Source organism: Sus scrofa, chromosome 3 (assembly GCF_054392235.1).
Source record: "Sus scrofa isolate SSC_HxYL_T2T_F1_AM1 chromosome 3, Sscrofa_HxYL_maternal_Yorkshire_Landrace_v2.0, whole genome shotgun sequence".
Lineage (NCBI taxonomy): Eukaryota > Metazoa > Chordata > Mammalia > Artiodactyla > Suidae > Sus > Sus scrofa.
In genome coordinates, this window is record NC_139385.1 from 115,309,679 (window position 1) to 115,330,762 (window position 21,084).

At 41.5% G+C, this 21,084-nt stretch overlaps 2 protein-coding genes across 7 annotated transcripts in view; one reads left to right on the plus strand and one right to left on the minus strand.

Moving 5' to 3' along the window:
- Positions 1–1,844: 1,844 nt before the first annotated feature.
- On the minus strand, positions 1,845–13,700 carry GPATCH11 (G-patch domain containing 11). 5 transcript variants are annotated; one of them, XM_005662631.4, is made up of 9 exons: positions 13,640–13,700; positions 9,206–9,277; positions 8,298–8,524; positions 7,387–7,428; positions 6,342–6,462; positions 6,126–6,216; positions 3,921–4,025; positions 2,788–2,869; positions 1,845–1,931 (listed from the first exon to the last, which is right to left on the minus strand). In XM_005662631.4, exons 2-9 carry the CDS (start codon positions 9,262–9,264, stop codon positions 1,876–1,878), a joined length of 783 nt encoding a protein of 260 aa, XP_005662688.1. In that variant the 5' UTR covers positions 9,265–9,277; positions 13,640–13,700; the 3' UTR covers positions 1,845–1,875. The 5 variants fall into 5 exon arrangements, with proteins under 5 accessions (XP_005662688.1, XP_003125285.1, XP_005662687.1 ...); XM_003125237.6 differs by having other exon boundaries at positions 13,598–13,700; XM_005662630.4 differs by having other exon boundaries at positions 13,583–13,700.
- A 127-nt stretch (positions 13,701–13,827) lies between these two features.
- HEATR5B (HEAT repeat containing 5B) overlaps positions 13,828–21,084 on the plus strand; it is a 118,433-nt gene continuing 111,176 nt past the window's right edge. For both annotated transcript variants that reach the window (XR_002342772.2, XM_003481246.5), the window contains exons 1-3: positions 13,828–13,889; positions 14,739–14,886; positions 18,646–18,857. Coding sequence is in view for 1 of the 2 variants with exons in the window: in XM_003481246.5 (XP_003481294.2) it covers positions 14,761–14,886; positions 18,646–18,857 (338 nt within the window). In the remaining variant the exon portion in view is untranslated. The remainder of the gene's footprint in view (positions 13,890–14,738; positions 14,887–18,645; positions 18,858–21,084) is intronic.

Here is a 21,084-nt window from a genome sequence, read left to right on the forward strand (position 1 = left end):
GCACTAGTTTTCATCCACAGGTGATAATCAGAGTCACTCTTAGAACTCTTAGAGAAACAGAGATATCCAGAAACTCCTGGCCTAGCCGAATCAAAGGGGTGGCGTGGACTTGTGAACTTTGAAAAAAAGTTCATGATTTTGATGTCCAACTTTGGATGGAGTGCTCTAGGTGTGTCACGTGGTGTGTTTTTAGCTGTATTCAGTTAATTATAGGCAAGCAGAATTCATCTTAAGATAGAAAAATAACTTTAAAAATGACTTAGAGTCATCCTGAAATGAGACCTCCTATCTTAAGGCTGGAGGAATTAAGGCAGAGATTGGATTAACTACCTTGGGAATGTTGTTAAAAGGATTAAGAAGTTGGATCACCTGATAATTAAGGTTACACCCAATTATTAGTCAAAACTTGCACAGTTGACTTACAATGTATATACACATTGCCATGAAAACTCACAATTTTACAGAATATCATAATTACTTTGTTTCTAAAACTAATTAGATTTAAGTACTATTAATGGAATATTGCCTCTGATATTACTCTTACTAGGAGTTGAATCAGAGCTGCAGCTGCCCGCCTACACCACGGCCATAGTGCCATGGGATCTGAGCCATGTCTGGGACCTGTACTACAGCTCACGGTAACGCCAGATCCCCGACCCACTGAGTGAGGCCAGGGATCGAACCTGCATCCTCCTGGATACTAGTCAGATTTGTTTCCACTGTGCCACAATGGGAACTATTACTCTTATTGAGGGGGATACTTTTCCCCCTCCTCCTCATGCTTGCATGGAGGGAAGGGAATTTCTTTTTGCTCTTTGGAAGAGAGAAGTGTTGAGAACAAGCTCTGTGAACCGATATTCCTTCCTTCTCAACAGAGAGGTGTCTCATCTGATGAGTGATTTTTGGGAAAAGGAACTGAGAGCATGTGGCCTCAACCCTGAGGGATTGGTTCTCTCACTTTGAGCACTAACTGGTCTCCAAATGCAAAGATGGGCTCTGTCCCTGGGAAGCCAGATCTGTAGTTCTCTCAACCAGGGATGTCTCTCACCAAGAGGACTGAAGGACAAGTCAATTAGCTCTTCATTTCACTTCATTGATAAAGCTGATGTTTTGATCTCTTTCTAGCTCCCATGTCTTATTTCTCAACTTGTTCCAAAGTGAAGAAGGGAATAAGAGAGTTAACAGTTGGGAGTTCCCTTGGTGGCGCAGTGGATGGAGGATCCAGCAATGTTACTGTGTGGCTCAGGTCACAGCTGGGGTGTGGGTTCAGTCCCTGGCCCCAGAACTTCCAAATGCCCCATATGCCATGGGAGTGTGGGAAAAAAAGAGAGTTTATAGTCGATGTTCTTAAATCCCATAAGCATCAAAATAAAGCAATAGTGATTCGTGCCATGGCTTAGTGGGAATGAATCCAACTAAATCCATGAGGATGTGGGTTGGGTTCCTGGCCTCGCTCATTTGGGTTAAGGATCTGGTGTTGCCATGAGCTGTGGTAGGTCGCAGGCATGACTCAGATCCTGCGTTGCTGTGGCTGTGGTGTAGGCCAGCAGCTGCAGCTCCGATTTGATCCCTAGCCTGGGAACTTCCATATGCCACAGGTGTGGTCCTAAAAAGACAAATATAAATAAATAAATAATAAATCTATAAATTGTAACTGCCCATGTCTATCATACTTGTGTTCTAAAATGGCCTTATATTGTTTTTGAAGTCATTAAACAATAATAAAGTACAACGATTTCTAATGTCCAAAAAGAACAAAACATGTAAAGCCCCTCTTTCTTTACTGGCATCAAAAATTTGGGAATGCTAACTGCTTAACTGTCTATTTTTAGGAAACAATAACATTTGCAAGCTTTGACTTTATTGAGAATAATCTTAGTCATGATCTGCAGAAGTTGGCCCTGGGCAATTTGAAGACAGGTCTTCTTTATCTGTAATTTATGGGAGGAAAAAAACAATTAATACAAATTGCATAGTAAACTATTCCAGAAAATTATTTCAGCACAACATGTATTTTGTAGTTTTGTGTTTGCTTCTTACTCTGCTAAACAAACCGGGAAAAGATACAGACAACAAAAACCAAAAATTCTTTTTTTTTTTTTTTTTTTTTGGTCTTTTTAGGGCCACACTCTTGGCATATAGATGTTCCCAGCCTAGGGGTCAAATTGGAACTGCAGCTGCTGGCCTACACCACAGCCACAGCAATGCTGGATCCCCAATCCCTGGAGGCCAGGGATTGAACCTGCAGCCTCATGTATGCTAGTAGGATTTGTTTCTGCTGTGCCACTATGGGAACTCCCATATTCAGTTTCTGAGAAGTTAAAAGCACCTTTAATCAACCCTCAGTTAATTCTCTATCCACTATTTCTTTAAAGCATTCATCCAATATTGCCATTGGATAGAATAAAAAATTTCCATTGTCTATGCAAGATGTGACTTTCAAAAAAGTCAAGACGGAGTTCCCATCGTGGTACAGTGGTTAACGAATCCGACTAGGAACCATGAGGTTGCAGGTTCGGTCCCTGCGCTTGCTCAGTGGGTTGAGGACCCGGCGTTGCCATGGGCTGTGGTGTAGGTTGCAGACGCGGCTCAGATCCAGCATTGCTGTGGCTCTGGCGTAGGCTGGTGGCTGCAGCTCCGATTGGACCCCTAGCCTGAGAACCTCCATATGCCGCGGGAGCGGCCCAAGAAATAGCAAAAAAAAAAAAAAAAGTCAAAAAAGTCAAGACTAAAACCAAAGACTGTTTTATATTCAATGTTTTTAAAAAGTATAAACTATCTTCTTACCTTCATAGGCTGTTCCACACCAAATACAATACAGATGTTCTTCTCTTAAATAACTAGTCAATATTTGTAATTTTTCCAGTACCTAGACATAGGATACAAACACATTAACCATTCACATTGAACAAAATCTTGGTTTTCTGGCCTCTTAGGTCATGCTTAATTAGCCCAAGGTCATAAATTTTTTGCTATACTCTCAACCAATCATGAGAAGTGTCAAAGGCAGAATATATTAGGATATGTCTCAGTTTACCAGCTGCCTTGATATTGTGCCAGACATAAGAGAGAGAGCTTGTTAACATTTCAACAATAGGTTTTGGCTGGCTCTATTATAATCCGCATCCTCTAAAGACCCCATTGGCTTTCAAAGAATCTAGCTCCTCCAGATGGGATAAGGGTGAAACCGACTCTCTGTCCTTAAAGTTCTCATCAGTGGTCTCCCAGTTAAGCGGAACATAGGTTTTTCAAACTGTGAATGTTTCCTACAAACTCTTTTACACAATATGTAAACCACAGAAATATGTTTTTCTTGGAGTTCCCATTGTGGCTTAGTGGGTTAAGAACCTGACTAGTACCCTTGCTTGGGAACTTCCGTGTGCTGCACATGCAGCCCTAAAAAGAAAAGAAAAAAAAAAAAAAAAAGAAAGAAAGAAATGTGTATTTTCTTGAATAGTCTCAATTTCTTTTGAATTGTGCTATGTTGCTTTGTTTTGTGTATGGGTCAGGGAGGGAGGTACTCAGAATCACTTACAGAAACTCAATAGGAAACCAGGTAGAAGTTAACAGAATTTACATTTGCTCATCCTTCCTCCAAACTAAAACTGAAGTGAGAAGGGAAATTGAGGTTAAAGGGAAAAATTATGTTAAGTTTTGATTTGGAGGTTAATAATATAAACCCATAATGCAGTGCTTTTCAACTAGGGGTGATTTTTCCCCTCAGGAGAAAATTTAGCAGGGGCTGGTGACACATTTGGTTGTCACAAGGAGGAAGTGCAACTTTAATGGGTGGGGGCCACCAATGCTCCTAGATATATCTTAGAATGCACAGAACAGCCCCCACAACAGTTACCCAGTTCAACATATTAACAGTACCAAGGCTGAGACAGCCAGCTCAAGGAACTGGTGCCAAAACATACACTTAAATCTTCACTCTTATATTCATCTTCATCTTCTTCTTCCTCTTCTTCAGTCTCCTCTTCAGGACTCAACCAGTACCATGCCTCTCTGGGAACCTGAATGTTCTGAAAATGTAGAATTTTTCCAATTAAACATAGCTGAATATTAGATATCACACATATGTTCATATCAACATGAACTCATTCTTTCAATTAAATATTTACTGAGTGTTGCTTTGAGAGTAAACACTGCATTATGAACTACGGGGATGAAAAACCTGCTTAGAATACTGCCTTAAATTGCTGACAGTCTAGCAGGAAAAAGCTACAGGTATAAATAGCTTAATGGGTATTAAATAATACACATAAGCTAGGAAATCTTAAGTATCATGACATACATTCAAAATAAAGTGCTATGGAAATACAGAAAGTGATGGATTGAATCTATATATGAGGGAAATTTCACATTTTTGAGACTTTATTTATGTATTTTTTGCTTTTTTAGGGCTGCACCTGTGGCATATGGAGGGTCCCAGGCTAGGGGTCTCATCGGAGCTATAGCTGCTGGCCTACACCACAGCCACAGCAATGCCAGATCCGAGCCATATCTGTGACCTACACCACAGCTCATGGCAATGCCTGATCTTTAACCCACTGAGCGAGGCCAGGGATCAAACCCACAACCTCATGGTTCCTAGTCAGATTCGTTTCCACTGCACCACGACAGGAACTCCACATTTTTTCTTTTTTTTGGTCTTTTTGTCTTTTCTAGGGCCATACCCACAGCAATATGGAGGTTCCCAGGCTAGGGGTCTAATCGGAGCTGTAGCCGCCGGCCTACGCCATAGCTGCAGCAACTCGGGATCCAAGCCGCATCTGCAACCTACACCACAGCTCATGGCAACGCCAGATCCTTAACCCACTGAGCAAGGCCAGGGATCGAACCTGCAACCTCATGGTTCCTAGTCGGATTCGTTAACCACTGAACCACAATGGGAACTCCAGAACTCCACATTTTTGAGACTTTAAATGAAGTTGTTTTATTTTCTAAAAAATGGGCCATTAGAGTATTGCATCTCTGAGATAAGTTTAGAACATGACCCAAATATCCAAGACAGTTAATAAAAAAAATTTAAGTGTTCTCTTCACTCTAAAAGAAAAAAAAAGATTGGAGTTCCCTGGTGGCTCAGTGGGTTAAGGATCTGGTGTTGTCACTGCTCTAGTACAGGTTTGATCCCTGGCCCAAGAACTTCCAAATGCTGTGGGGGTGGCCGAAAAAATAATAATAATGGGAGTTCCCGTTGTGGCGCAGTGGTTAACGAATCCGACTAGGAACCATGAGGTTTCGGTCCCTGCCCTTGCTCAGTGGGTTAACGATCCAGCGTCGCTGTGAGCTGTGGTGTAGGTTGCAGACGCGGCTTGGATCCCGTGTTGCTGTGGCTCTGGAGTAGGCCGGCAGCTACAGCTCCGATTCAACCCCTAGCCTGGGAACCTCCACATGCCGCGGGAGTGGCCCAAAGAAATAGCAAAAAGACCAAAAAAAAAAAAAATTTTTTTTTAAAAGATGGTAATGGAACCATCAAAATAAAAAAAATCAAATCAAATCAAAGATAGAATTTTAAAAACTATTCAAATCTGAAATATAGTATTCTACCATGATTTTACTAGTTAGAGATACATGAGGTACTGAATATGGACTGAAAACAAGACTTTTCTGGTTAACCAAATATTCTGGTGAACAGAATTTCCACCCATGATTGTTCTGAGTGGTCAATATCCAAATAAGCAGAGAACAGTTCAGTGAAAAAATGGTATTTAACCCTTAGTGGATAATTCACACTACTCAGGTTCCTGCAGTGAACAAGTCGTAACTACGAGTATCAGTAGAACATTTTTTTTTTTTTCATCTTTGGCTGTGCCATGGCATATGGAGCTCCCAGGCCAGAGATCACCAGAGCTACAGTCTGGACCTAAGCCACAGCTGTGGCAATGCCTGATCCCTAACCCACTGTGCTGGGCCTGGGATCGAACCTCCGTGGCCCAGCGCTCCCAAGACACTGCCAATCCTGTTGCATCACAGTGGGAGCGCCAATAGTGCATATTAAATGAAAGTTTTAATGGGTAGAAGGGTAGATACAGCAGGCTGGAGTTCTCTCTCCAAATATGCACCTAATCATACTGGGTGTCTAAACACCTTACCAAACTGAAAGCAGGTAAAAGGCTTACCTTCTGAGTATCCAATTGTTGACAGGCTCTCTGGCTTCTTCTAAGATCTCCTTCTAGCTTCATTTCATCTTGCTTATTTTTAAGTCGCATTCTAATTCAAAGAAAAAAATAAAATAGTACAGTAGAGGTCTGTGCTCTCTTGATCCATATTATTGCCCAAGTAGCAGGAAACATCCCATGATAAAGAAAAGATGAAACTAAAAAGAGCTCAAATACCGAAACTGTTCTGCAGCTTTTTCTTCAGCTTGGTTTTTCATGTGAATTTTTCTTCTGTAGCTTTCTAATTTTTCTTCTGCTTTCCGTTTCAAAAATGTCTCATGACCAATGCCACTTTTCCCTGTTCAAACAGAAAACACTGAAAAGAAACTTACCGACTTTATATTTCAAAACAGGACAAATATTTACAGATTAAGTGCAATTCTAATTTGAGTACAATCACTCAAAATCATTTGATAAGGACAGGAGGAAAAAAAATTCAATTTTCATAAAAATCATAAGTCTGATCTAATAAGATGGTAATACTATATGCATTTTATCAAGTTGGGAAAACAGTATCAACTGTCATACTTTCATATAAATATCATGAACAAATAAAATGTTTTTTTCTCTTTACTTCATTAAGAAAAACTTTTTTTTGTCTTTTTCAGGCTGCACCCTGGCATATGGAAGTTCTCAGGCCAGGGGTCAAATCAGAGCTGTAGCTGCCAGCCTATGCCACAGCCACAGCTATGTGGGATCCGAGCTGTGTCTGCAACCTACACCAGAGCTCACAGCAACACCAGATCCTTAACTCACTGAGCAGTGCCAGGGAACCCGTGTCCTCAAGGATACCAGTCAGGTTTGTTACTGCTGAGCCATGAAGGGAACTCCAAGAAAGTGTCTCAGAATACTTTTAGGACACTCAGTGAACAAAAATATCTTTGCATTTTTAATGGTTACAACAATTTTTCCCCTGTATTTTTATGATTTAAATTTTTTTGGCTGCACTTGCAGCATGCAGAAGCTCCTGGGCCAGGGAATCAAACCCACGCCACAGCAGTGACATCAGATCCTTAACCCACTGAGCCACTAGGGAACTCCTAAATTTTATTTTATACTCACTAAAACTTACTTTTATTTTTAGTTTAAAAGGCTCAGAAGTCTAAGAAACATTTTACTGAGGGTGTCTTATAAGGACAATATTAGTTCCACCATCCAAAAATTAAGCAAATATCCATGCCAGAAATTGTGATTACTAGTAAATAGCCTCAAAAACAATTACCTGTTTTGACACTGAGAGGAATTGGTTCAACAATACCATCTCCTAAAAAAGAACAAAACATCAACTACTTTAGAAATTCTTCTTCAAACTACAGGTGAGTGTGGTATGCAACTTGACCATGTTCTGTACATTTCCCCTCCAGTTTCAATGATACTCAAAACTGAAATCTGAACATCAATACTCTACAATCAACTACCTCCCTTGCCTTCAAATACTTAGTCCTAATAAGGCTGATGCACAGCTTCAGTGCTACCTTAAGATAGGTTTTAAGAAGTGAAAACATTGGTACATATCCAAGAGGGTGGCAGCTTCAAGAGAGAGCAAAGCCTTGCTAGGTGAAGATCAAAGCAATGACAATCAAGGGGAGAAGAGGAAAACAGCTTCTAGAAGCTAAAATGTATATATGACCTCTATCTCTTACTAGGCAGTCTCGTTCCTAAAAGAGAAGTTGAGAATGGAGCTTCTCCAACTGAGTGGCCACTCGGGCAGCTGCCATGGGCACAGAGCAGGCAGTGCACAGTTCTGCCATCAGCTGCAATGTTGCTCCACTGTCTTTGGCCACTGTACCCCTTAACCCCTTTCCTGTCACCATTCTTAGCTGCTGTCTCCAATGTAAGTCTTGTCCATCCCACTTGTTAGCGCCTTCAAGGCTGAGCTGAGCTGAGCTGAGCTGATGAGCAACTCCTGATGGGACATGGCTGTCTAAAGTGGATATGGGAGAAAAAATAAATAAATAAATAATAAAGTGGATATGTGAGGATGAAAGTTCTCCATGAGCTTGCCACACACAAGAGACTAGGAAGTTTAATTTCTGTGTAGATGGACAAAGATTAAAGAGTCATCACTGGGACACATGAATACATTATCGTTGGGTGGTTAGGAATAGCTGTTTCTTTCTGGCCGTGACCTACCACTCTTGCCAAGTGCCTGGCCACTTTTATATCCCATCTTTTGGAGCAAAGCAAACCCTTTGTTTTCACAGCCTAGTGCGTTCTTCAACCCAATGTCACGTCTCTCTTGTTCTTCTTCTTTTAAACTCTTCTGCCTATTTTTCAAATTAGCTTCTTGCTGCTTTTCTTCTTTTCGATGGGCTTCCCGGATTTGTCTCAGCATTGGCAAGCCCGGCCTGATATCTTCTCTGAAGAATGAAGAAAAAGGTTATTTTAGATGAGTAAAGAGTTTCTCATAACTTTGCCACTTACTTGACACTATTTTATATTTCAGTGCTTTCTCCAGGATCATTTTTGTTATCACCACTATTAGAACATAACTAATGTCCTGTGAGAATGGCTGTGGTAAAAATGGTGAAGGTTGGTACCAGATTGTAAGAAACTAAAAGTGTAGAGTTGAAGAAATTAGAAATGGAATGTTTAGATTAATTTTTTTACCAGGTTGGTAATAATAAAAAGAAGAGCTGAATGGTAGGTAGAAGGGATGATAAGATGAAATAAAGGGGAGTTCCCTGGTGGCTCAGCAGGTCTGAGTGTTGTCACTGCTGCGGCTCAGGTCACTGCTGTGGTGCATGTTCACTCCCTTGCCTGTGAATTTCCACATGCCACAAGTATGGCCCAAAAAAAAAAAAAAAAAAGGGATGAAATAAAGGAGGAGAATAATTTTCCTTGGAAGAGGGGAATAAAAAGAATCAAAGACAGAAGAAAAATGCTTAGTATTAAAAGGGAAGAAGTGACTTCTAGTATCTTTGTACTAAGACATGTAGGAGAGTTTCCATAAAGCAGTTAAGACTAACTTTCCAACCCATTTTTAGAATCAATATCATTGCTTAAAAATCTACATTAATGAGGTGTGCATGTTTACTTACTGGACATTAATGAAGGCATCAGACATATAGTCCTCTTCTTCTGCCATATTCAACCTCATATGGCAAAAGTATCTAGAAATCAAATAGGATAGAGTAATAATTGCTAAATTTTAGCTTACCAAAATGGAAATAAGCCTGTATGCATCCCCAGCCATGACCTTTCTTTAGAGTTCCATTCCATATTCTACTGCCCTTTTGACATCTTTCTGGATAGTGCTATAAAATTCAACAGTCCAAACAACTCATTCCCTTCCCCCCCAGCCCTCCTTTATCCCAGATTTCCAAATTAAGGTCTCCCCCTTCCTGACCTCTTATAAACATCTGTCAGCTCCTCCTCCGTATTATCCTTCATAGGCATTTTTTTCCCTGTAATTGTGACCAGTGTTTTAGTTCTGGCATTTCTTTCTCACCTGAACTATTATGACTTTTTTTTTTTTTTTTTTTGCTTTTTAGGGCTGCACCTGCAGCATATGGTGGTTCTAAGGCTAGGGGTTGAATTGGAGCTGCGGCTGCCAGCCTATGCCACAGCCACAGCAACTTGGGATCCCCGACCCACTGAGCAAGGCCAGGGATTGAACCTGCATCCTCATGGATACTAGTCGGATTCATTTCTGCTATGCCAAAATGGCAGCTCCCCATAATGACTTTCTAATTGGTCTCATTGCCTTTGGCCTCTCTTCTTCCAAATCCTCTACAACTTCTCCAGAGTGGCTTTTTAAAACAGAAGTCAGTGAGTTCCCGTCGTGGCTCAGCGGTAACAAACCTAACTAGTATCCATGAGGACCCAGGTTTGAACCCTGGCCTCACTCAGTGGGTTAAGGACCTGGTGTGCCGTTAGCTGTGGTATAGGTTGCAGATGTGGCTTGCATCTGGTGTTGCTATTGTGGTGTTGTAGGCCAGCAGCTGCAGCTCCAATTCCACCCTTAGCCTGGGAACTTCCATATGCTGCAAATACGGCCGTATAAAGACAAAAAATAAAATTAAAATAAAACAGAAATCAGGCCATGTAACTTGACTGTTTCAAATCCTTCAATAAACTTTACCCTGTGGACAATGGAGGAACCCTCGCTTTAACATGGTAGCAAGAGAGATCCTTCATGTTCTGACCTGACTCTCCTTTAGGATTCATTACTCATGCCTCATGGTCTCATTGCTCTCTGCACACAACACAGACCATTCCTTCCGCCTAGGCCTAGGCTACTCTCCCTCAGAAAAACATGTTCTGACCACTCCAAGCCTCTTTCTAAAGCACTTTATGCTTTAGAAAGCACTTTCTAAAGCACTTTATGTTCAAGCTGTTCATTCAGGACTTTATATGGTTAACTCTTTACTTATATGGAAAATCTGGGGGGAGTTTCCATTCAAAATAGTTAATATCATGTAATTATTAATCCTTAAAGAGATAAAATAATTATCCAGAAAAGCACACTTCAAACTTTCTTGTGTATATGCATTGTCCCAGGATCTTCTTAAACTGAAGAGTCTGATTTTGAGCTGGAGCCTGAGAGTCTGCATTTCTAACAGGTTCCCAGGTGAGCCTACTGGTCCAGTTGATGGATACAAAAGGGGAGTCACTTGTTGTAGCCCACATATGCTGTTTTTGCCTGCTCACCACCCTTTCCTTTGGAAACCTAGCCCTCTGCCCTCCTTGTGGATCTAGTGGAGGGTGGCAATCTTAGGCATAAGATGGCCAATTACTGCATCCTGGGTCTCAGCAAGATGGGAGAGGAGGACCTAAACAGGGCCGAAAGCAACTCTTTCCTTAGTGACATGAATACATGGATTGCAGGGAAAAGAGGCTCTCTTCTTTGAGTTTCTGAACTTCAAGTACGTGAAACTGAGCTGTGGATGGCCATCTTCTTGGCCATTCAAAAGGAGCCTGTTCTGCAGAACAAAGCCGGATAGAGAAAGTTGGTCAAAGGCCCAAAAGCAATGAGTCTCCAACCCTAGTTCCCAAAGCCCTGATTCCTGAAGCTCTTTCTGAATGCTGTGACCTAGAATTCTTCCTAGTTACACAGGCTAATGGATTTCCTCATCACTTAAGCTTGTTTGAGTAGGGTTTCTGACAACTGCAAACAAGAGTCTGGATAATTACACTGGATGAAGAAATATCACTGTAATCATTTTATATATATATATAACCAGCACTATATATATATATATATATATTTGTCTTTTTTCCTTTTCTAGGGCTGTTCCCGTGGCATATGAAGGTTCCCAGGCTAGGGGTCTAATTGGAGCTATAGCTACCAGCCTACACCAGAGCCACAGCAACTTGGGATCCAAGCCGCATCTGCAATCTACACCACAGCTCATGGCAACGCCAGATCCTTAACCCACTGAGCAAGGCCAGGGATCGAACCTGCAACCTCACGGTTCCTAGTCGGATTTGTTAACCACTGAGCCACAACGGGAACTCCTGTTTTTAATATTTTTTAATGTCTATCTTCCCAACATAAACCACAAGGGCCACTCCCCTGTATACCCACTGCCTACCACTGTGTCCCACACATCCTAAATTCTCAGTGCTTAGCTATGACAAGGACAATAGAAGTCTTTAATTATATTTACGATTTTGTAATAACAGAATACTTTTTTCCTGTGTCATTATATCTTATTTTTCTAAAAATATTTTTGTTACCATATCAGAGAACTGCATAAAATAAATATATAGTTTAGTACATTTTTATGAGGCAAACACTCTTGTAACCATGTAGTAGCCTCCCCAGTGGCCTCCAATGATTCTTGCCTCTTGGTTTCCAACATCCTCATGTAGTCCTCTTCCACAGTGAACAGGTTAGCCTGTGTAACCAAGAGGATATTGTGGAAATGGTGGAGTGTGACTTCTTAGTCATAAAAGGCACTATAGGTCTTAGATCACTCTAACTCTTAAGTTAGTTAACTCACCCTGGAGGAAGTCAGCCTTTGAGTAGCAAGGATATTTAAGCAGCTCTATGGAAAGGTCCACACAGGAGGAACTGAGGCCTCCTGCTGACAACCAGCACAAACTTGGGAACAACATGAGTGAGCCACCTTGGAAATGGATCCTCCAGCCCCAGCCAAGCATTCAGATGACTCGGTGTGGGCTGGCATCTTCGCTACAACTTCTTAAACTCCAAGCTGAGTTAAACCACTAACAATCTCCTGACCCACAGAAAGTGTGAGATGATAAATGATTATACTTATTTCTAGATGAGAAATTTTAGAATAATTTGTTATACTTCAAAAGATAACAGAAATTACCCACATTAAGAGATAGAACCTTGTCAGTCACCCAGAAGCCCTTTGTCTCTGACCTTATCCTATCTCCTCCAGCCACTTTCCCCCTTTTCTTTATGCTTTCATTATTCACACACACATCCTTAAACATTATAGTTTAGTTTTGCTTATTTTTCTTTTTATTATAGTACAGTAAGTTAAAAGTATGTAAGATTATATACAACAATTGTGGTAATTCACCCAGTGTCTCTAAACCTCAGATGTTTCATTGGCAATAGTAGCTTTTTTACACATAATGGTTTAGCACCTACCTAGTATATCACACATTTTTATCCCATTAAATTATCATTAACAACTCTGTAAGGTAGGAATAGAGAGTCCCACTTTCTAGTTGAAGAAATTAAGATTCAGTATGGCTAAATGCCTTGCTTCATACTACAAAAAAATCTCAGAACTCATTCTACTGGAAATAGGATTCGATTATTTTTAAGGGACCCATTTGGGTCTAAAGTGCTAGGCAGATCAGATTGGGGGTTACAGGTCTTTTAAAAGCCTCATTCTTATGAGTACAGTATACTTTAGCATCATCTATTCCTTTCAAGCACAAGCATAAACTTCGTAAGGCGATAATCCAGGCAGAATGATGGTGGCTTGGACCACAGTGGAGGCCGTGGAAGTGTTGGGAAGTGATCGGATTCTGGCTATATTCTGAAGACAGAGCTAAAACAATGTGCTGGCGGACTGGAGGTGGCGTGTGAAAGATCGACGTCAAAAATTACTCCAAAAGGCTTTTGGGCTGAATGGAGTTACCAGTGTTTGAGAGCAGTTAGATTGTAGTGTCAGGTTTTGTTTTGTGTTTTGTTTTGTCTTTTGGCATAGAGCGGGCGGGAGAATCCCATTACACATCCTAGTGGAGAGATGGACTACGTAGTTGAATGAACCCTAGAAAGGTGACAAGAAACGCCTGAGTCCCAAACACTCCCCTCAGGGACCGCTGACACCCCCTCTCTCGCGCCCCTCCCAGCTGCAAGCGTCCCACAGACGGGACCACTCACGGGTGGTAACACTGGCGATGGCGTGATGGATAGTCATAGACTGTGCACTGATCACCGCCCTTCACCATTCTATCAGGCTCCCATAACTCCTTCGCTTCCTTACCTGGCAGCTCCTCACCTGAGGTCAGCTGGCAAGAACGCGAGCCGCGAAGACGCTTACCAATCCGCGCAAGACCACTGGGCCTCTGCTCGCCTCCGAGTTTCAGCAGACAGAATCAATTGGAAAGCTGCGGCAATCGGGGCGGGGCTAGGCGGACGTGGTTAAGTGCGCTTGCGCAGGATCAGCTTTCCGCGCAAGCGCTCTTTCCCCGCTTCCGGCTGGTCTGGGAGCGGGAGGCGGGGCATCCGGGTCCTTTGGAAGCGGCTTCTGGCTCTGGACCTCAGCTGACCTGCCCCTGCTAGACTAGGAGGTGAGGTTTCCCCATTCCGCCGCTAAAGCGTGCACGTTGACATGCACACCCCTCCCAAAGGACCCCACTACATTGTCAGAGGGCTGGGGGCCGAATTCGAGTTCGTAGTGAACATTTTCCCTTTTCAGGCGGCGGGCTCGTTTCCGAGCCGCCGCCGCCTCCTGGGGCTGACAGCCCGGTGAACTGGCCGAGGCCTGCGGCGGCTTCTTGCATTTCCCACAGGCCCGGAGTCACTCCAGAGTCCTGCAAGTAGCCAGGTTAACCCAGCCCTGCAGCTGCGCGGCCTCGGCCAGCTGCGTTCTTGGACCGCCCACTCCAGGGGTTGTTGCTGAAGCTTCGGCTGCCGCAGGGACCTAGCCTTCGCCCCCTCATCCTCGTAGGAAGACTCTGAGGCTTTCAGTGCGGAATCTTTCTCCTGGGGCGTTTTGATGTCCTCCTGGGGCAGGTGCAGCAGGGGAAGGGGAAGGGTGCTGTGCACCCAGCGGTGAAAGAGAAAAAGGAAGATGAGTTATCAGGCCCAGCTGGTGTTTAATCTCGTGCTTCAGTTTTCCCATTTATGGAATGAATTAATGACGTGTTGCTAGGTATTTTTTTTTTCTAGAATAATGTCTTATTTGCAGTATTTAATTTTTTTGACCCCATTATTCATTCTTCCTCACCAGGCATGTCTTTCATTTGTTTTTGTTTGTACCCTTGTCCTTTAAAATTAAAATGCAGGGTCTCAGGTTTTACCTCAGAGATGTTAAATTTCCCCCAAATGAAATGAGATTTCTGTGTGACTACATTAATTAAGCTTGATATTTAACATTAACAGGTCCTTACTGGTATTTCAAAATTTGTTTATTTAAGGTGTGAATTTAAAGCTTCAGTAATGGAGTTAGCCCACAGTTTATTGCTGAATGAAGAAGCTTTGGCTCAAATCACTGAAGCAAAGAGACCAGTTTTTATTTTTGAATGGTTGAGGTTTCTTGATAAAGTTTTGGTTGCTGCCAACAAGGTATGGTATTGCTTTTTTTCTAGTTGGCTTAACTTTACAAAGAGTATTTTGTGTTCATAATTTGTAAGAAAACACAGTGTATTTTGGAAAGGTTGTGGGTCACTTATGGAACTTGAGAATATTGCACTAAGAGTTTTTTGTCTGTCCTTTTTCTATCCCGTGGCAAAACCCAAACCTCATTTAAATTCAGTTTATTCCCTGGATAGAGATTTTTTGTTTCTACCTGGACATCTGAATGTGAGTGGGGAAAAACATGATTTTGTGATTGCTGTCACTTTAAATTCATTATCTCCAACATCAAGTGGTCCATCAGTGCTGTGTAGCAATTCCATTATCTTCACTAATCTCTCTGAAGAGTTAATAGTAGGTTTTCTCCCCTCATTTTCTTTCTTTCTTCATAATCTTTTCACCCAGGTTACTTTTATTTGTGTTTTATTTTTGGTCTTTAAAATTAGATGCTTTCCTTAACCATCCGATGATTTTTGGCTGTCTGCTCAAATTTAAGAGCGAGTAGTAAAAGGTTTTCTCTGCAGAGTGACTTTTTTTATTTGTTTTTTAATGTCCACACCTGCAGCATATGTAAGTTCCCAGGCTAGGGGTCGAATTGGAGCTGTAGGTGCTGGCCTGCACCACAGCAGATCGGAGACACATCTGCAGCCTATACCACAGCTCTCTGCACACCAGATCCTTAACCCACTCAGCAAGGCCAGGGATCAAAGCTGCATCCTCATGGATACTAGTCAGGTTTGTTACTGCTGAGCAGGGGAAACAATGGAAAACTCCTGAAGTTTGTTAACTGTTTTTGCCATAGACTAGTCCAATTCTTTGAGGAACCCCTTTAAGTTTTTCTTGGTTAGTCATTTCCTAGAAGAGACTTTTTTATTCTAGTAAAAAGTCTAGGGTATGACTAGCTGCCTAGGTTCCAGAATTTAAGGGAGAAGGCTGGGGACTTCAGCATTCAGTGTGTAAACTTTTACTTAATTCCCCTATTTTCAGTGTAGTTTTCCTGGCCCATAGCTGTGCCTGATCTTGATAAGTCCAGAGGAGGAGAGAAATATGGGAATCTTATAGCTTCTTACTTAGGCTCTCAACCATTCCTTTCACAACTTCACCCCTCCATAAGTACTTAGGGCCTCAAAACAGCAGCAAACATGAGCTGTTACGGGGTTCTGTTTAAAGTTGTGTCTCTTCTTAGCTTTCTGTGTTGCAGATACCTGGCTTCTATATTTTGCGTTAATTCTTTTTGTTTTCTTTGACCTTGTATATTTGTGGAGGGAGGGGGTTGGTTTTTTAGTTTCTGGAGAGCCAGAATTAATGCGGATTCATTTACAGTCTAATTAGAAGTTTCTATTTTCTCTTAAACCCACTCCAGGTGGGGGTATTTGTTGCTCCATTCCACTGAAACAGATCTTGTATTGCCCAAGCAAATGGTCAGTCTTCTGTTTTAATTGACTTGTCAGCAGCTTTTAACATAGCTTATCTTCTGACTTGAAACACTTAAAATATTTTTTATTTCATTGTGAAATTGAAAAATAGAAGGTATATTAAAAGTATATCCAAATTGTGAAGCATAGCACAACATTGTAAATCAACTGTACTTCAATAAAAGTTTTAAAAATGCAGCGTAATAACATGAACACGTGTACACTCTTCCCCAAATTAGAGAATAAATTATCATTACTGTTGATGTGAAATTTTTCCTCTTCGTGGTTCCCAAGATGCAATTTGCTTCTCCCCCCTTTCTAGGGGCGCACACGTGGCATATGGAGGTTCCCAGGTTAGGTGTCAAATTGGAGCTACAGCTGCTGGCCTATACCACAGCCACAGCCACATTAGATCTGAGCCTTGTTTGCAGCCTACACCACAGCTCACAGCAATGCCAGATCCTTAACCCACTGAGCAAGGCCAGGGATTGAACCCACAACCTCATGGTTCTGAGTCGGATTTGTTTCCCCTGTGCCATGATGGGAACTCTGACACTATTTGCTCTTAGTTCTCTTCCTACCTCACTAGTTACTCTTCATTCTCTTTTGCTAATTCTTTCTCAGTTCTGGGCAGTCTTTTTTCTTTTTTTAAAAAATATATACCTTGCTTATTCCCTCAGTAACATCATCTAATCTCTCAAGATTTTACCATCTACTACCATCTTTGTCATAACAACTCCCAGATAGCTAACAACCTGCTCCACACCTTTTTCTTGGATATCTAACCGGCATTCAAAGTTAAGATGTTTAAAACCAAATTCTCATTTTCACCCTTCCACACCTGTCCTTTCCCCAGTGCTTTCCATGACCGTATAGACTGTCTTTAGCTCAGTAGTCAGAATGAGCCTGTTAAAGCATTTAATCATGACCCTCCTCTGCTTCAAACTCTCAATAAAATGCAAGGTTCTTACCATGGTGTTTGAGGCAGTACACGACCTTGTCCTTTCTACCATTATGACTTCATCTCTTCCCACTTCCTCTGTCTTACTCTGCTCTGGCCACACTGGCTTCTTGCTGTCCTCAAGCATGCTAAGCATGCTCCCGCCTCAAGGCCTTTGCATTTGTTCCCTGCCTGGAATATTCTTCTCCCCGATGTCTTCACAACTCGCATCTTCACTTTTCAGAGATGCCTTTCTTCCTAATCTATACAAAAGAGTAAACTCAACTATTCATTTGTTTATTTGGTAAACTGTTTCTCACGACTAGAATGTCAACTTCACGAGAGCAGAGATTTTGTCTATTAGGTTCACCCTTTTACCCCAGTGTCCAGAATAGTGCATGGCATATAAGTGCCCAATAAGTATTTCTTGAACGAATGAATTCTCAGTATTGATTATTAGTAGATCTGAATATTTTTTCTGTTACATAGGGCTCTTCAGGGTTTCTTTTGGTTTTATTTACTGACCTGTAATTTTATGAACTACTGACTTTGCTTTTACCGAGGACCCTATCTGAGTTCCAAGACATCAATATTTTGTATCCATACGCCCAGTATTTTACATCATTTTACTTTTGGTTTTATTTCTCAGTCAGCCTGGAAACTTTTTGGATCTAGAGTAGTCACTTTAATTGGCAACCAACTTTGTGAAACTGGAGGGGAACAAAGAATATTTAATCTGGGAAAGAATGACTCATTTCTTTTTTATTTTATTTACGTATTTATTTATTTTCATTTTTGTCCACCCTGCGGCACCTGGAATTCCTGGGCCAGGATCAGATCCGAGCCACAGTCACAACCTAAGCCACAGCTGGGCAATGCCGGATCCTTAACCCACTGTGCCAGGCCAAGGATTGAACCTGTGATTCAGTGCTCCCAAGATACCACCGACCCTGTTGCACAACAGTGGGAACTCCAAGAATGGCTCATTTCTTACTGAACTTTTCTTTACCTTGAAAATTCTCATTTATGGTTCTATATGTAACATACTTCAATTATTAGAGTGCCTTAGGTCTTTTTTTCTGTCTTTATTTTTTTAAGGGCCGTGCCGGCAGCATATGGAAGTTCCCAGGCTGAGGTCAAATCGGAGCTACAGCTGCCTGCCTGTACCACCAGATCGGAGCTGAGTCTGTGACCTGTGCCGCAGCTTGTGAGAACACCGGATTCTTACCCCGCTGGGCAGGGCCAGGGATACAGCCTGTATCCTCGTGGATACTAGTTGGGTTCGTTTCCACTGAGCCACAATGGGAACTCCAAGTATTTTAAAATTTTGATTAAAAGGTAACAGAAGTATATATAGGAAAGAAACTGATGACATTATTATTTTTTTTATAACAGACTGATGTAAAGGAAAAACAGAAAAAACTTGTTGAACAATTAACTGGATTAATAAGTAGTTCACCTGGACCACCTACGCGAAAACTGTTGGCTAAAAATCTTGCAGCCCTTTATAGCATTGGGGATACTTTCACTGTTTTTCAAACACTCGACAAATGTAATGACATTATCAGAAATAAAGATGACACTGCAGCGTACTTACCAACGAAACTGTAAGTACTTACTTTGAGAGTGACCCTTGAAACGTGTTTGTTGTTTCAGAATAACTGATCTTAATAAAGGTCTACTAATCATAAAGACCCCCAGGCAGATGGAACCTGAGTCATGCTGCTGACAGTAAAAGCTCTAAGTGGATCTGGTGAAGGAGTTCCATTTCAGCTTATGTTCCATTCACCATGGGACTTTGGGCAAACTGCAAAGAATTGGTATGATGTCAGCAATTTGTATAGGAGCTTTTGGTAATTTCGGATGAAGATGATATTCTTGGCCAGGTTGGAAAGAAAAGTAAAGATTGTCTAGGTGATGAGATTGAGGCATGAATAGGCAAACTATAGCCTACAGGCCAAATCCAGCTTGCCACCTATTTTGTAAATAAAACTTTGTTAGAATACAGATATATTGCTTCATTTAGGTGGTAGGTTTTCACGCCAAAACGGCAGAATTGAGTACCTGAGACACCATTTTTCCTGCAAGTTTGCTGACCCCTGAATTAAGGGCTTAGCCCAACTCCAAGCCCATACTTGTGGTTTGAGTTAAGTGCAGAGATTTTCAGAACAAGTCTTGAGGATGATGGCCATATCGATGCATCCTGTGAAAGATTTAAATGAGAAAATCAGCAGTTATCAGCAGTACAGTCGAGGTGTGCTGTGGGAGGGAACTAATACTTCAGTGAGCTTAGCTGTAATGTGAGGGGAGGGCAGTGTCAAAGAAGGCTTCTCAAAGAAGCCGCAGCAGCCAAAGATCAACCATCAAGAAAGGATACGTGGGAATGAGTCGAGAGATCCTGCTGTTTAGCACTGGGAACTATGTCTAGTCACCTATGATGGAGCATGATAATGTGTGAAAATAGAATGTGTACATGTGTGTGTAACTGGGTCACCATGCTATACAGTAGAAAAAAATTGTATTGGGGAAATAACTATTAAAAATAATAATAAAAAAAGGAATCGAGTAAGGGGCTAAGACGGGAAAGGGGAAGATGGATGTGATAGGTCAGGGATTGGCAAATTTTATGACAAGGGCCAAATAATAAATAGTTTTGGCTTTGTGGAGTGTGCATCTCTGTTGTAAGTACTCTGCCATAGACGGTGTATAAATAAATGAGTAGAGCTGTGTTCCAATAAAACTTTATTATTTTTCTTTTCCTTTTTATGACCACACCTAGGCATATGAAAGTTCCCAGGCTAGGGGTTGAATTGGAGCTGCAGCTGAAGCCTTCACCACAGCCACGGCAACAGTCGTTCCAAGCCTCATCTGCAGCCTATGCTACAGCTTAGGGCAGCACCATCCTCACAGAGACTGTATTAGGTCCTTAACCTACTGAGCCACAATGGGAACTCCCAATAAAACGTCTGTTTACCTCAGTAGGTGGCAGGCTGGTGATGGGTCAGATTTAGCCTGCAGGTTGTAGTTTGCCAATGATTTTCTAGACAAAGGAAACTTATAATTGGAAACAGAAATGGCTTATTTATACCTTATTTATAGTGCTTTACGGAAAGATGCAAAATGGGGGAGTTAGTTGAGGAGAAGATGCTGAGTCCAGTTCTGGGCATGTTGAATTTGGAGTCCAAGTGGAAATAGCCAAGTGACATGTGTAGTAGGTAATTGGAAACCCTGTGTGGATTTCAGAGACCTGAGCTGAGAATGTCCCTTTGGTCGGTTAAAAAATGGAGATTTGGGAGTAGGCTGTACCATTTGTATGGACAAAGTACATTACCTTAGGAAGAGAAGATGTCAACGATACAGCTCTACAATACCAACACTTAAGGATCTAGGGCCAGTATAATTAGAGGAAATTGGAAAATTATTCTGAACCCTGACACTGATTTTTAGGTCTATTTTATGGAAATGTAGTGATTAAATTATGTGTTGTTGGGATAGATATGGATCTCAAAAAAGTTTTAGAAAAGATTAGAGAGTATTTATTTTTGCTTTCCAGTTTATTTTGGAGTTTGAAGCTATGTTTGTACCTTGATGATTTAGTTCTCTACCGCTTAGCAAATTCACGCATAGTTCCGTAGTTCTGATTAAGTAGAATTTATTACATAGTACATATTATTCATATGTATTTCCAGTGGATTCATGGGTTCTGTTTAGGAATTCCCTAATGTATTCTGGAATGTGACATCAGTCATTTTCATCTTTGTTATCAGTGTGTAGAGTAATGAAAAAAGCGTGGGATTTGTATTCAAAAAGGTAAAGGTCGAGTGCCTGATTCTA